Source organism: Pseudomyrmex gracilis, unplaced genomic scaffold (genome assembly GCF_002006095.1).
Source record: "Pseudomyrmex gracilis isolate BER0280 unplaced genomic scaffold, ASM200609v1 scaffold_198, whole genome shotgun sequence".
NCBI lineage: Eukaryota > Metazoa > Arthropoda > Insecta > Hymenoptera > Formicidae > Pseudomyrmex > Pseudomyrmex gracilis.
In genome coordinates, this window is record NW_018020782.1 from 165,581 (window position 1) to 178,185 (window position 12,605).

Genomic DNA, 12,605 nt, shown 5'->3' on the forward strand with positions numbered 1-12,605 from the left:
GACATTTGTGAATAAGAAATAGAATTTTGTAAATGCGAACGCGCGTGCGGCGAGACAGAAATATCGCAAGCGGAAATTCGTGATGAATTTTTCGTCTTCGCAAAAGATGCAAAATAGACAATTTTGCCAACGTATTTTTCGCGCAAAATTTGTTTGTTTCTCCGATCTCTCTAACGTGACACTCGATGTTTCGATCTGTGAGGATTCAGTCATTAGTAAAGTGAAAAAAAAATAACGTTAATTAAATAACTAAATGTCTTACGGTAGAGGATCACAGAAATAAAAATTTATTTTGCGTGAAAAACAAAACTCGGCATTTGGCCTCTTTTCGTCCTCTTTTTAAATTGAATTTAACTTATGTTATTTGTTACTGTATTTCACAGAAAGAAGCATTCCCAATGACAACTGCACAGCCTCATGATGATAATTTATCTATCGGAAAGCGCTTAGACGGCGTTAAGTGTCTAATTTGTTTCTTAATTTCGGAATCTCCGATGTTTCACAAGACGTCAAACCTTCGAAGTCACGTGGAGATTTAAAATCTTCTGCTTGCGTAACATCGATGAGAATGTGACGTGCTTCTCCGCACACACATCTTGGAAACGGCTACATACCGATCGATTGATGCCTAATTTCTTCGTTTTTTCTTCTTATTCCGAGAGAACGTCAGAATAAAGTGACAAGTTGATGGCGGGCACACCGTGCAATTTTCTCGAGGATGAATCACACAATGGAAGATCACAAAAATTCTCGGAAAACGACGATGAGCAAAATGTAATACAATAAGCGAACAGATATGCTGTAGTTACTAAAGTAGCGTAAAATGCCGCGCGAAGAAAATCGATCGACATTCGCGCGAGAAATCGGGGAATGTCGGACGGGCGGAAATATATTATAATCGTTCATTTTATGTTTCTTTTGCGACAATGTTGCGGAACTCTCAGAACGTTGACACTGTCTCATTGTATGAGCGAATGTATTTCTAACTGTTATACTAATCCTTTCGATAGCTACGTTTAACAGACCGTGAAATAATAAACCGCCGAAGACTTTTAATGTGTTAATTGTGGACATTTCTATTACAGAGAGAGAGAGAGAGAAATAGAAAATACAAACGCTTATATTGTAAACTGGATTATTAATTACCTCGATTTTAGCTGATTTATGATTAACTTATGAGAAAATCAAAAGGTATAAATTATACAGAATAGATATTATTAATTTATTGTAATTATGTATATTATAATGTATTAATAAAAATATATATATATATATTATCATATACTATATAGAATATAATTACATATATTATATTAATTATACGTATAAAAAGCTAACATGCGTACAGTAGATGTAATAAATTCTTTTATAAATTACGAAATTATTTGTTGATTCATTATATTACGTTGTTTTTTTTTACGCTCATACAACAAACGCAGATGATTTACGTGTTTGTTTAACCTTTAATTAATTCGAACGCTTTTCTTTCTCTTCCCTTCTCGCTCGATTAAAAATTACCAAACCTTGGTCAAACAAGGACACAGAGACAGTAACTGGGACACATGTCTTCGACCAATCGTGGTATTGGATTGGAGATGCGGTGTCACGTTATGACCTTGACCTTTGAAGGAGGGAAGAGAAGTCGAAAAATACTCACGAGCAAACCCGCAATTGCGAAGAGAGATCTATCTCTGTAGAAATCGAATGGATCACGACGAAAATACGGTCGGTTAAAAAAGATGAAGAGAGAACTGAAAAAACCAAATACATTATTTAATGCGGGAAGAGAGTCAAGGTGGAAAAGTTGAAAATTGAAAGTTTAAAACTCGAATTTTTTATAAATATGTAAATCGATACTTATTATTATTGTGAGTGTGTGTGTGTGTGTGTGGAAATAAGATGAATTTATATGAAAATTAAGACGGATTACAGAGAGGAAGAGATACACTGAATTAATCTTAGTGAAATTCGAAATTCACTCGTTTCCTTTTAAAATCTATATATTCAACTTTCTATTTACAAAGTCCACAATCTTAAAAAATAATAAAATAATATAATTCGGAAACGTACTAAGCGATACAAATTTTGGCGCATCTCTACAAAGTTGCGTGTAACATGAGACAGTATTTACTCCCGCGTGTCTTAAATCTTAAAATTTAAGAAAGAAACATTTCGAGCAAACGTCTGTCTTATTTCATCTAACGTCGTCGGAATTCAAACTCCGGCCGATCAAAAAAACCCACAGTCGTCATTTCGCATTATTACTTTCACATGTGTTGAGACGAGACACCGAACACACCGAGTGCTCATTTATGTGACGCGGAGAAGCGCAGTTACGAAATTTCTTTTACTTTTCTTGAGAATATGTAGTAGAGGAGAGGGGGAGGAGGTTGAGAAGAAAGGGAAAGGAATTTTCTTTAATCGTCACACACACCGCACACGCTTCGCTTCGAACGTTTCGTGTTTTCGGTTGCTTCTACAAGCGTTGTGTCTGTCCTATCTGGAATGACCATCGTATTAAACGTTAACTCGATTTTTATGTGTCAGTGTGTCACACAAACCCGCATCGACAACAGTGAGAGTGACTACGAGAGTATTACTCAATAACTACACGGCGATCCATATGTGACGAGCATGCGAGCGTGCGTGATATTATTTCGTATCGCGCGTCGTTCCTTCTGATCGTAATTTTCATCCCTCTTTCGAGTTACGATCGACGTATCGAGCTGCTTGCGATCGAGAAATGATTTAATGCGAGATTCGTCGTTATTCGAAGCGCGACGTGCTAACAATCACCGTCATTATCACAGCACCATCGCTCGGGCCGAGCCGAGCGAAAGTTGCGGATTTAAATTGATCGAGCTGCGAGCGCAATTTTCTGTTGAATGGTATACAACGCTTCCTGGTTCCACGGCTTCTTTAATTAATAGCTACACATCTACAACGCGATAGATAATTAAATGGTGTTGTGTTCTGTCGATTAGCGCGAAACGACTTTGGCACATACCTGACAAGAGAGATATATGTTTTTTTTTCTTATTACGATCGATTTTAATGCATTATTAATCGCGTGAATTAATTAATTGCAAGTAATTGAGGGAATACATTATGTTAATAATATGTGTTCAAAGATATATTTGACGTTTAAAAAGTAAAAGTCTAGTAATAAACATAAAACGCATGTATGTGTGTGTGTGGGCGCGATGCAGAATTAACAAAATGTATGAAAATTGTTTTCGAGAACTGATCTACCGTTTCGTCTTCCCACTCGATTCTTGAATCACAACGTGGTACTTTCAGAGAGACAAGCTCTCGATGGTATATAATATCTACGTGAGGTGTGTCACGAGACTACTAGAAACCGGCTCAATCAGATATGTCACACGAACGACAGTCCGTGAATGTTTCCCGTCCAATTTACTTTCATCGGGTGGCGGCGAGTAGCGGACAGGAATTCTGCGAAAGTTCGCATGTATACTCGTTGAATTATCATTTTTTTTTAGCGTTGCACAGTAATTGCTTAAATCTTTCTTCGGCCAAATAGAAGATTTGAGAGAGAGAGAGAGAGTGAGAGTCACCGCATTGCAATGTTTTTTCAAATCTCACCGATATCTTAAAACTGATTATTTGTTTAAAAAGTGAAATTTCTTTAAATTTTTTCTTCATCTTTGAATTTATATTCGTTACGAAAGATTTTTTATTTTAGATAAAAAAATACTCTCTCATGTCATTCGAAAAGAAGAAATATACGCTACATTTTTTTCTTGATTAAAACGTGCGAGGTTCGTCAGATTCTACTGAGAATTGTGCGGATTCGTATAAACTTAGTCGATTATTTATTGAATCTGAAATATCGACAATAAGTCGTAATAATTAACGACTCTTTTAAATTTATTTCAAGAATCTACTTGTTTTCTGTGTACACACACGCACACACGTACACTACGAATTTCTCAGTCCGCATACAGAAGGATACAAAAAAGGAACGGCAGAAGGTTACGGATCATCGCCAAAAAAAAGAAAAAATGCGATGTTAAAACGGGGCAATAGATCTTCCGAGCGAAATCTTGCGTGCCAGGAAGGAGAGGTTTTTAACATATTTAATGCACGTTGTTGCAAAATCGTACAGCGACAGAGAGATGTATCGAATATTAAAAGATAGGAAAAAGTTTAGTCGCCGCGGCAACGTTGTTAAGTCCGATTGCCACAGAACGAAGGAGGTCAATATCTTCTCGAAGGAATTCAATTCCAAGTTAGTCAAGGACTGACATAAGTTCGCGCGTGACAAGGACACGCGTCTTTCTTTTCGATTCGTAAACATTTTTTTCACTAACTCTCTATCTCTTTCTCTTTCTCTCTCTCTCTCTCTCTCTCCGCGCGATCTCACATCAAACGCATGTATAAATATGCATTAGAGAGAGAGAAAGAGAGAGGATGTGCGATAACTACTGCTTTCAAAATTATCTCTCGCGCGTGCAAAACAAAATTTCTCCACAATCCGTGCGTAAAAACAACCAGGCGAGGAAGAAGAGACTTTGCGAAGAATCTGCATGGAAATCTCTCGCGGATGATCAGTCTCTTAGTTATCAGATGTGATGTGACACAGAACAGATCGGAGTTGCGTGTAACGAGGGAGAGGGAGAAGGATAAGATGCGAAACTGCCGCAGGAAGCCAGGAACTGATGGAGAGACATAAACGACTCGTGCAGTGACCCGCTTCTTCGCCGCAGACATCCCCGTGTTTCGTAACGTTTGCCGCGCTGTTCTTTTCTCGGCTCTAAAGCTTGATTCATATTATCCACGTAATTATTTTCAGAAAATTAGCGGCGTACCAGCAGCAACAAAAAAAACATGCACGTTCTTCTATTACGTAACGAATCTGCCGCCCGCATTCTGCGCTCCGCATTTTGCTTCCGCCATGCGCATTTAATTTTTATTTTATATTGAAGCAACAATTGCGTTGAACCAGAATCACACACATAGGCGATTATTTAATATTAAAACTGTGACGTTAACGATGTGATGTATCTTCCTTGCGAGCAACTTAATTGTCAAGTCAGATTAAGTTTCAGTTTCGCAAAGTTGGTTTTATTAAAATCCTTCGGTGATCTACCGAGCGGATATATATTAAGTGAAAAAAAAATTTGCCTCTGCTTTCTTGTAATATTATCATAATCTCTGTATGTACTTAATATTATAATCTCTGTATGTACTTATAATACTATAATCTCTATGTATACAGAAATAATTGACGATCTTCTCCGTGTAAATCTGATTTAACACACAATTGTTACTAAATATATAATAAATTATTGATAATATATATATATATATATATACACACACACAGTGTGAATAAAGCCTTAAAAAAAACCCTGATGCGGCGCGATTGCACTCTCACGAGAGAAGCGCATCTTCTTCTGCCGGTATGCGCGCATTAGTCAACACGTTTTCCCCCCTGTGAAATGATGCTCAGGCTCGGCCAAATAGATATACTGTACAACAACACGGAGATCGGGAACGTAGCGTCAACGAGGAGCATCTCTTGCGCAAGCTGTGCAAGCGCGAGAGATGCAGCCGGCACCGCTGGGAGAGGGAGACGGGCTTGGTTCTTGTCATTCCGCAGGATCGGCCATTAACTGATTATCGAGATAGGCGCAACTTTTTTCGCAATTCAACGCGGACGCCGCGTGCATCGATCGAATAAATCCTCGCGGGCCAGGATACGAACCAAATTCGCGAACTCTGTTCTTTCCGTGTTTCGCGCGTTTTCCTGGTTTTGCGCGCGTCCTCAGTCACCTTTATCTTCCGCGGTCAATTGTGCGCGAGAGATCCGTCGCGTGTTACCGCTCGTTTTTCCTGCCATATGCGGCAAATACAAATTTGAACTCACAATCAGTCTCGGGTTCTCGTGATCACGGGTGTTCTTGAGAGAAACGGCGATTTGAAAATACACACCAAGTATAGAAGAAGAGGCCCGAGAAAACCGCACGGAACAAACATTTCCTGGTTTCTGGCTTTCTGTTGCCAGCGCTCGAGGGCAACTAATGTGCAATTTTGATAATATCACCGCGTGGCGAGAAATTAATCTCACTTCTTCGCTCGTTATGGAGAAAAAACACAAAGAAGCGAAAAAATAGTTTGCCTCGAATTCAAACAAATCACGGCTCGTCCGTCGTGATTGACATTGTTCGCGGTTTGTAATGTAATCACAATCGCGCGCCTGCTTCCCGGACAAATAATATTTTGCATACACCTACGCATTTGTGCGTTTAGATGTGGTTATTGTAATATAAAGCGCCGGTGAGAGAGAGAAAGACCTTGACAATTATGTCACATGCGATACGAAGGCGCGCATGCAGGATATAAACGTTCCTTAACAACGTGTGTCGATACATGGGCGATGACGCGGAACTGCCAGTTTACGTGTCCGAACTCCGAGTATAATATCAGACATTCCGTTCGCCTCGCGTCAACACACGGTGTCGTTAACACACCGACCTTCGGCCCGTTCTAAAAGAGAACATTTCTCACTTGGAAATCCCTTATTCTTTTTTTTTCTCCACAGCCGAGGTCACAAAAGACAATTCCCGATACACAAATGCGCGTATCCGTTTATTTAGATTTATTGCGAGAGACAACTCGGTGATTCGATCTGCTCGAAGATCGTGAGATCGAAATTCCCAATTTTCGAGCTGTGTTTTCCCAGAAAAAAAAGATCTCTTTCTCAAACAATATGATAATTCGCCCACCCCTATTTATCAAAGGATCTCGACTCTCCGTGAACTTCGATCTTCTTCGACGATTCTTCGACGAAACGCGAGAGGAACGCGTTTCTCGAAATCGCGTTTTATCGATATGTTGAACGCGTGTTGGTTCGCGCGTCTCGTCGGGCATTTTATTTATTTTTTTTGTCACGTCTACATTACCACCGCTGTGTCCCGATCGCCGGTCTCTGCCTCTTTGGAGGAAAGGTCGAGCATTTCCCGGCTCCGGCAATCAAGCTGGCAAAAACACGCGGCAGGCAGAAATGCCTTAATGTCACGATATAACCAATGTTTATCCCCCATGCGAACGGGATGAATATTCGTCGTGACCCGCTGAACTCGCGTCTGATCCGCCGACGTGACGTTACGTCGTAACATCGTTCGAAACGCACGAGATTCTTTACGGCAAACACATCACGGCAACGTGTACCGGTTCAAAAGCAAAATCTGCGACTCGATTCAAGTGGAATAAACCGACCGACCGACTCCCGCGAAATAGGTTAACGAGCGATATCCGAAAAGAATTCTCATTTACCGAAATCTCGGAACGTGAGAAATCAGCTGTATCGAATTAAATCAGTTGTAAAAGTGTTTTATCAATAAAAATACCTAAACATACACATATTCTATCAAACGTTCGTCTCGAAACGTCGTCCGCTCAATAATATGCGAGAAACGTGCCATTGGTGCTCTTTTTTTTTTTAAATTCGTCGAAAACAAAAATTGGCGACGTTACGCAAGTCATCTTTTTTTCCCGTCCGCGTCATTACGGCGTGTAATTTCAAGAGAAATTTCGAAAAATTCATTGTACACGCTCGCTTTCGTTCGGCGGAACTCTTCGTACAATGTATCATTATTTCACTTTCTTCAGGCGTGTGCGCAAGAATCTTTTAAGTACCAACATTGTTTCAAAAATACACAGAAACCTGTTATTGCAATCTGAGATAGTCGACCGAATGAATATCGACACACAACACACAATCTTCCGGCTACATGATCTATGATACTAAAAAAAGTTGCAAATGTTCCGCGAGTTTTGCGAATTTACTTCCTACAGTGCTACTCCGTCACAGAAATGTCAAACAGTCGCGCACGTGCTCGCGCAAGCCGCGCACGTATTCTCTATAAATATATGCCATTCCGTCATTGTTAAGAGAAAGTATTGTTGCGACAACAATAAGTTGTGGAATAATTATTTTTTTTTTTTGGTTTTTATTCCGCGCGTACTATACTTACATTTCGTATTTTCCGATTGGTCGTCGGAGAATTGTTTTGATCTGCGCGCATGGTGCGTTGAAAAAAAATTAAAAATAAATAGAGATAAAAAATTAGAAATAATAGTTCGCCGAAAATATCCAGACGAAAACAAATCGAAAAAAATGCACGCGAATGCAAATTTATCGAGAATAATTTATTTATTCATCGAATTCTCGAGCGTGTTACTTACATATGAAATTCATCATGCCTCTGCGAATCCGCGCGACATAATTGGTACTGACAAGTCTCGTTACAAGCGTCATTGGACGGTTAACAGTCTTGTTATTAGCGTCACTGAATAGGTAAAAACCACAGTTGCTGCAGTGCTCGTAATGACACATCGCCGAGATGAGACTACTCTCATGCAAATGATTAACTTTTCAGATTACATTGTCAGAAGGGAATGTCGAGTGAATTAATGATTTCGTTGTATCTTATTCTAATTAATCGCGTGATGCGATTGTTCCTGGTATACACCGACGATGACTTGTATATACGTTCTACCGGTATTTTTCATAATCAATTATGCAGGCGAAGAGGCGTCGTCGTCGTCGTCACGTGTTCCGCTCGCGGAACCGGATCTAAACTTTATTTCTTGCCCAACGTGATCGAACACAATGCTATCGAGAAGTTAATCATTCGTTCGCGCGAGAAAGAAAAAGTTGAAGTTCTTAATATATATTCGCGCATGTATTGTTTTTTATTCTACGGACTTTATACAATCCAGTTTAACTACGAAATTTAATTAAACTCGACAATGATATTTTAGGCGCTAAAAAATATAAAATTTTAAAAATAATTTAAAGTTAAAAACTCAATCTCGCGCGCGCATATCATAAAAAAGATGATCCTAGACATGAAAGCGCATATTGTGAAAAATGTGAAACAATTTAAATTTTCTAAGAAGACGAATTGTTCGGCAAACGGTTTCTTCGTGATAAAACGTGGCAAAAAAAAAACAACTGATACCACATTTTACATCTTCGATACGTCTAATCGAATTACATGCAAACCTAACAATTGCAATAATACTGATATTACATAACAGATTCGGAGCTGCAAGTAGACTTACAATCGCTCCGCATCGGTCCACCGACATCTCGCTTAGCGGCGCGCGTTTTAATCGAACACGATTATTCGCGCGCGCGAAGCGATATCGAAGCGTAGATCGCGGATATATTCGCTTCTAATGCATGTGCGCGTTTAGAGCCGCACGTTCCATCGGACTGCGATCACGCGCCAAATTGTGCAATACGCTAATATTTTTCTTTTTCCCAGCGAAGGACCGCGCGCGTTCGCTCAGAGTGTCCGTTGTTCGAACGCAACACGATGACAACGACGCGACAGCCGTCCCGTTATCTAACGGCGTTGCGGGAAAATCTTACGTGAGATGTGCACGTTGCGTCATCCCTTCGCGCGGAATCGACAGATTCAATATATATTATATAAAAGCGCGCGCGCTTGCACACGATAGATAGGATAGGTATAACACGTTCCGCTAAATTAATCGCGAGAGGCGCGAGCCACAACATCGCTACCGTGCATTATCTCTCGCTTACTGATGATTGACGTTACGACAAGTAGCACTTTTTGAGGTTTTCCTCAAATCGTAGGGAAAGTGTAAACCTGATTCTTAAACACACGATCTCACACCGAAAGCCTCTCGGTAAATTCTCGAGGAAATGTTTTCCTCTTTCACCTTTGTAGAATTTATTACCATGCTTGTGCTTAGATATTTTACATAAAATAGCTATCTTAGAGAGTATTTCTTTAAAAATACGTGAAAGAGAAATATCACAAAATTGCTCTCTTACCATGGGAAAAATGATATCGTTGAAGTTTCAAACGCCGAAAAAATATACCTCGCTTCTATCAAGCAGAAACGCTAAACAAACACTTTTACCACATTATCTCATGTGTATAGTTATAGAAAATTGATATAATATATATCTCACGTCGAAACACTCTTCTCTTCATGCACCAACCTGCATAAACGAGAAGTATACAACTTCCAAAGAGTAAAAGTCTTGTCTTGTTACGTGTCAAGAGATATGGCGAAATTTATTCACTTTGTTGCAAAAGAACGTCCCGGAACGTCGTGGTCGAAATAAATTTGTTCGCTCGACGAATGTTCCGAACCTCAAACGACGTGAGAAATAAGAGATCTGGTACTTACCATCGATGAATTATTGACATTCGATCGATTAATCGAAGATACACCGGGTCCAAAAACCAAAGAGTAATTAAGTTCGCATAAACCGAAAATTTACAATTCACAAGTGTGTTTGCGACTTACCGGTTGCTCGTTACCGCAAGTTGCGCGAAAGAACTTGTTTCTCCTGTTCACTCATTAACGGACGACAAATGATCGCGGGTGTAAAAGGGTTAATGTTCCGTCATATTCCATCCATGACGATGCGACGCAAGAAGCTGTTCGACCCGTTCGCAATTTCCGCTCGTGATAGATCGTGGAAATATTAGAATGCCTACTGGTTGGTTAACGATTGGCGGTTTTTCGGCCTCGGAGCATTAACCTGCAAAAGTAGCAGCAGGATAGCCTTGTCACAATATTTCACCGGGAAAAACGCAGCCGCGTCGAGGCGCAAAGAGTTCCGTGTCCTTGCGGAGGATCGCTCACGTCAGTCATTATTACCGTGATTTTCAGAATGCACTTAGTGCCGCAACCCCGCGGTTGCAAAATCGCGCGATTGCGCCAATACTTAAAGCGTATACACACAACACAATAAAGCCCGTTAAAGGTCTCCGCGCGACCGCGAAGCGATATGGCCGGCTTGTCCGTCAATTATCGAAACGAGATATTAATCCGCGCGGTTTTAAACTTCTGACTTCTTACGCAAGTACAAAGAAATGTACGCGTGTGTTAAATTTATTATAATTTACTGCGTTCGCGCAAGGCGTCGGAGCGCTTCTCACACGAAGAACAAAAAAATCCGCAGACATCTCATTAGATTTCTATTAGATATCGCACGGAGCCGTGAATGTCCATCTAAAGAGGTTTTTGTTCTGCGTGGATCTTTTATCTCGGAAAAGTTGTGTGTTGATCAATGCAGTTCAGTTTCGGTTTTACATCTCCGACGTTTCCGAGAAAAATTTCATAGTAAGTACGTAGCTATTCGAAAGAGAAAAGAGAAAAATTCGCTACGAAAAATCGTCTGGTGCGATTGAAAAATTCGAAAAATATGAAAAAATATATACGTCGTTGCCGTATTATCAAATAGTACGTGCAGAGGAAAACGTCCGCGAACATTCATAAATCGTCGACAAAGGCTTCTCCCGACTTTACTCCGTCCGGAGTCGCTCCGCGAGTTATTGTTTCTTGTTACGGTCGCGACACCGGTGAGGGCGTTAGCGTGCGGTGAAGGTAGTCGCTTTTAGATCTCTCTCCATAACCTTAATTTTCGGAAGTAATTGTCTTCTTATCGAAAAACACAGAAAATTGATGCGAGAAGCAAGATGAATTTTGTTGGGAGACAATGTTTGAGGATTTTACAGAGCGACGTTAAACCACAAACGCGTTTGTCGCGTAGATTTCTCAGTTTTAAAAGTGCCATATCGCTGGAGAATTTGTATCCGGGAAGCAAGCAGAATCTGTACACTCCAACCTTTGTTAGTGCGCAATATTCGTTAAGAACTACCAGCACAGTAAATACACGTTGCTGTGAATCTTATTTTGTGACATTTTTATTTATTGTGTATTGACGTCGCAATACATAACCCGACTAATAATTTGTTACTTTTGCTTATCAGGTACCTGATCCCAAAGCAAAATTTACTGGTTACATACCTATGGACAAAGTGCGAGTCACATATAGTGCCAGCAGTGGTCCAGGTGGACAAAATGTGAACTGTGTTAACACCAAAGTGGATCTGAGGTTTGAGGTGAGCACCGCTACTTGGCTCACAGAAGAAATAAGAACCAAGTTACTAGAACAAGTGAGTAACTTGCTTTTGAAATTGTAAATTATTAATCAACTTAAGATAATGTAATTAAAGATAATGAAATTTCTATACACGGAGAAGGGAAAAAGTCTCATAACTGTAAACTTGTTGTTTCAGTGTAAAAATAAGATAAATAAGGACGGTTATCTGGTAATCAAGTCAGACCTAACGCGATCACAGCATTTGAATTTAGCAGATGCTCTTGAGAAATTGAGAACACTGATACGAGCAACTCTGGTAACTCCACCTGAACCATCACCCGAATCTGAAGAGAGAAAGCGAAAGAATCTGCTGAGAGCTGCTAGAGAAAGATTGCACGAGAAGAGAAGTCGTTCGCAACTCAAACAAAGCAGACAAGATCCCACAGCTGATTTTTAAATCAATTAATCTAGATATATGTAAACAATTAACTTATCTAAGAACACTGTATAGTATGCTTGAACTATAATAACACAATAAAAAAAAAAAAATTTAATTTAATATCTCTAGCTAATTAGAAATCCGAGTATTTGCTAAATATTGTGAGAAAATATATATAAGAGTGTTTGAATTGCGCTGATGTTGGCGCCGTATTGATGGTTTAGTTCCACTTACATCCGTCTTAATTGCGACGGCGCCACA

The 12,605-nt window shown here is 39.8% G+C and overlaps 1 protein-coding gene across 2 annotated transcripts; it reads left to right on the forward strand.

The window, feature by feature from the left end:
• The first annotated feature begins 11,358 nt into the window (after window positions 1–11,358).
• LOC109858341 (peptidyl-tRNA hydrolase ICT1, mitochondrial) lies at window positions 11,359–12,442 on the forward strand. Of its 2 annotated transcripts, none has more exons than XM_020435480.1 (3): window positions 11,359–11,687; window positions 11,793–11,978; window positions 12,102–12,442. In XM_020435480.1, exons 1-3 carry the CDS (start codon window positions 11,499–11,501, stop codon window positions 12,360–12,362), a joined length of 636 nt encoding a protein of 211 aa, XP_020291069.1. In that variant the 5' UTR covers window positions 11,359–11,498; the 3' UTR covers window positions 12,363–12,442. The 2 variants fall into 2 exon arrangements, with proteins under 2 accessions (XP_020291069.1, XP_020291070.1); XM_020435481.1 differs by having other exon boundaries at window positions 11,363–11,651.
• The last annotated feature ends 163 nt before the right edge of the window (window positions 12,443–12,605 follow it).

What these genes read in the sequence shown, in the direction of transcription:
- LOC109858341 (XM_020435480.1), top strand. Translation starts at nt 11,499, where the DNA reads ATGAATTTTGTTGGGAGACAATGTTTGAGGATTTTACAGAGCGACGTT. An exon ending in CGTTAAGAACTACCAGCACA is followed by an intron (nt 11,688 to 11,792) that starts GTAAATACACGT and finishes TTTGCTTATCAG; the next exon opens with GTACCTGATCCCAAAGCAAA. An exon ending in GAACCAAGTTACTAGAACAA is followed by an intron (nt 11,979 to 12,101) that starts GTGAGTAACTTG and finishes TTGTTGTTTCAG; the next exon opens with TGTAAAAATAAGATAAATAA.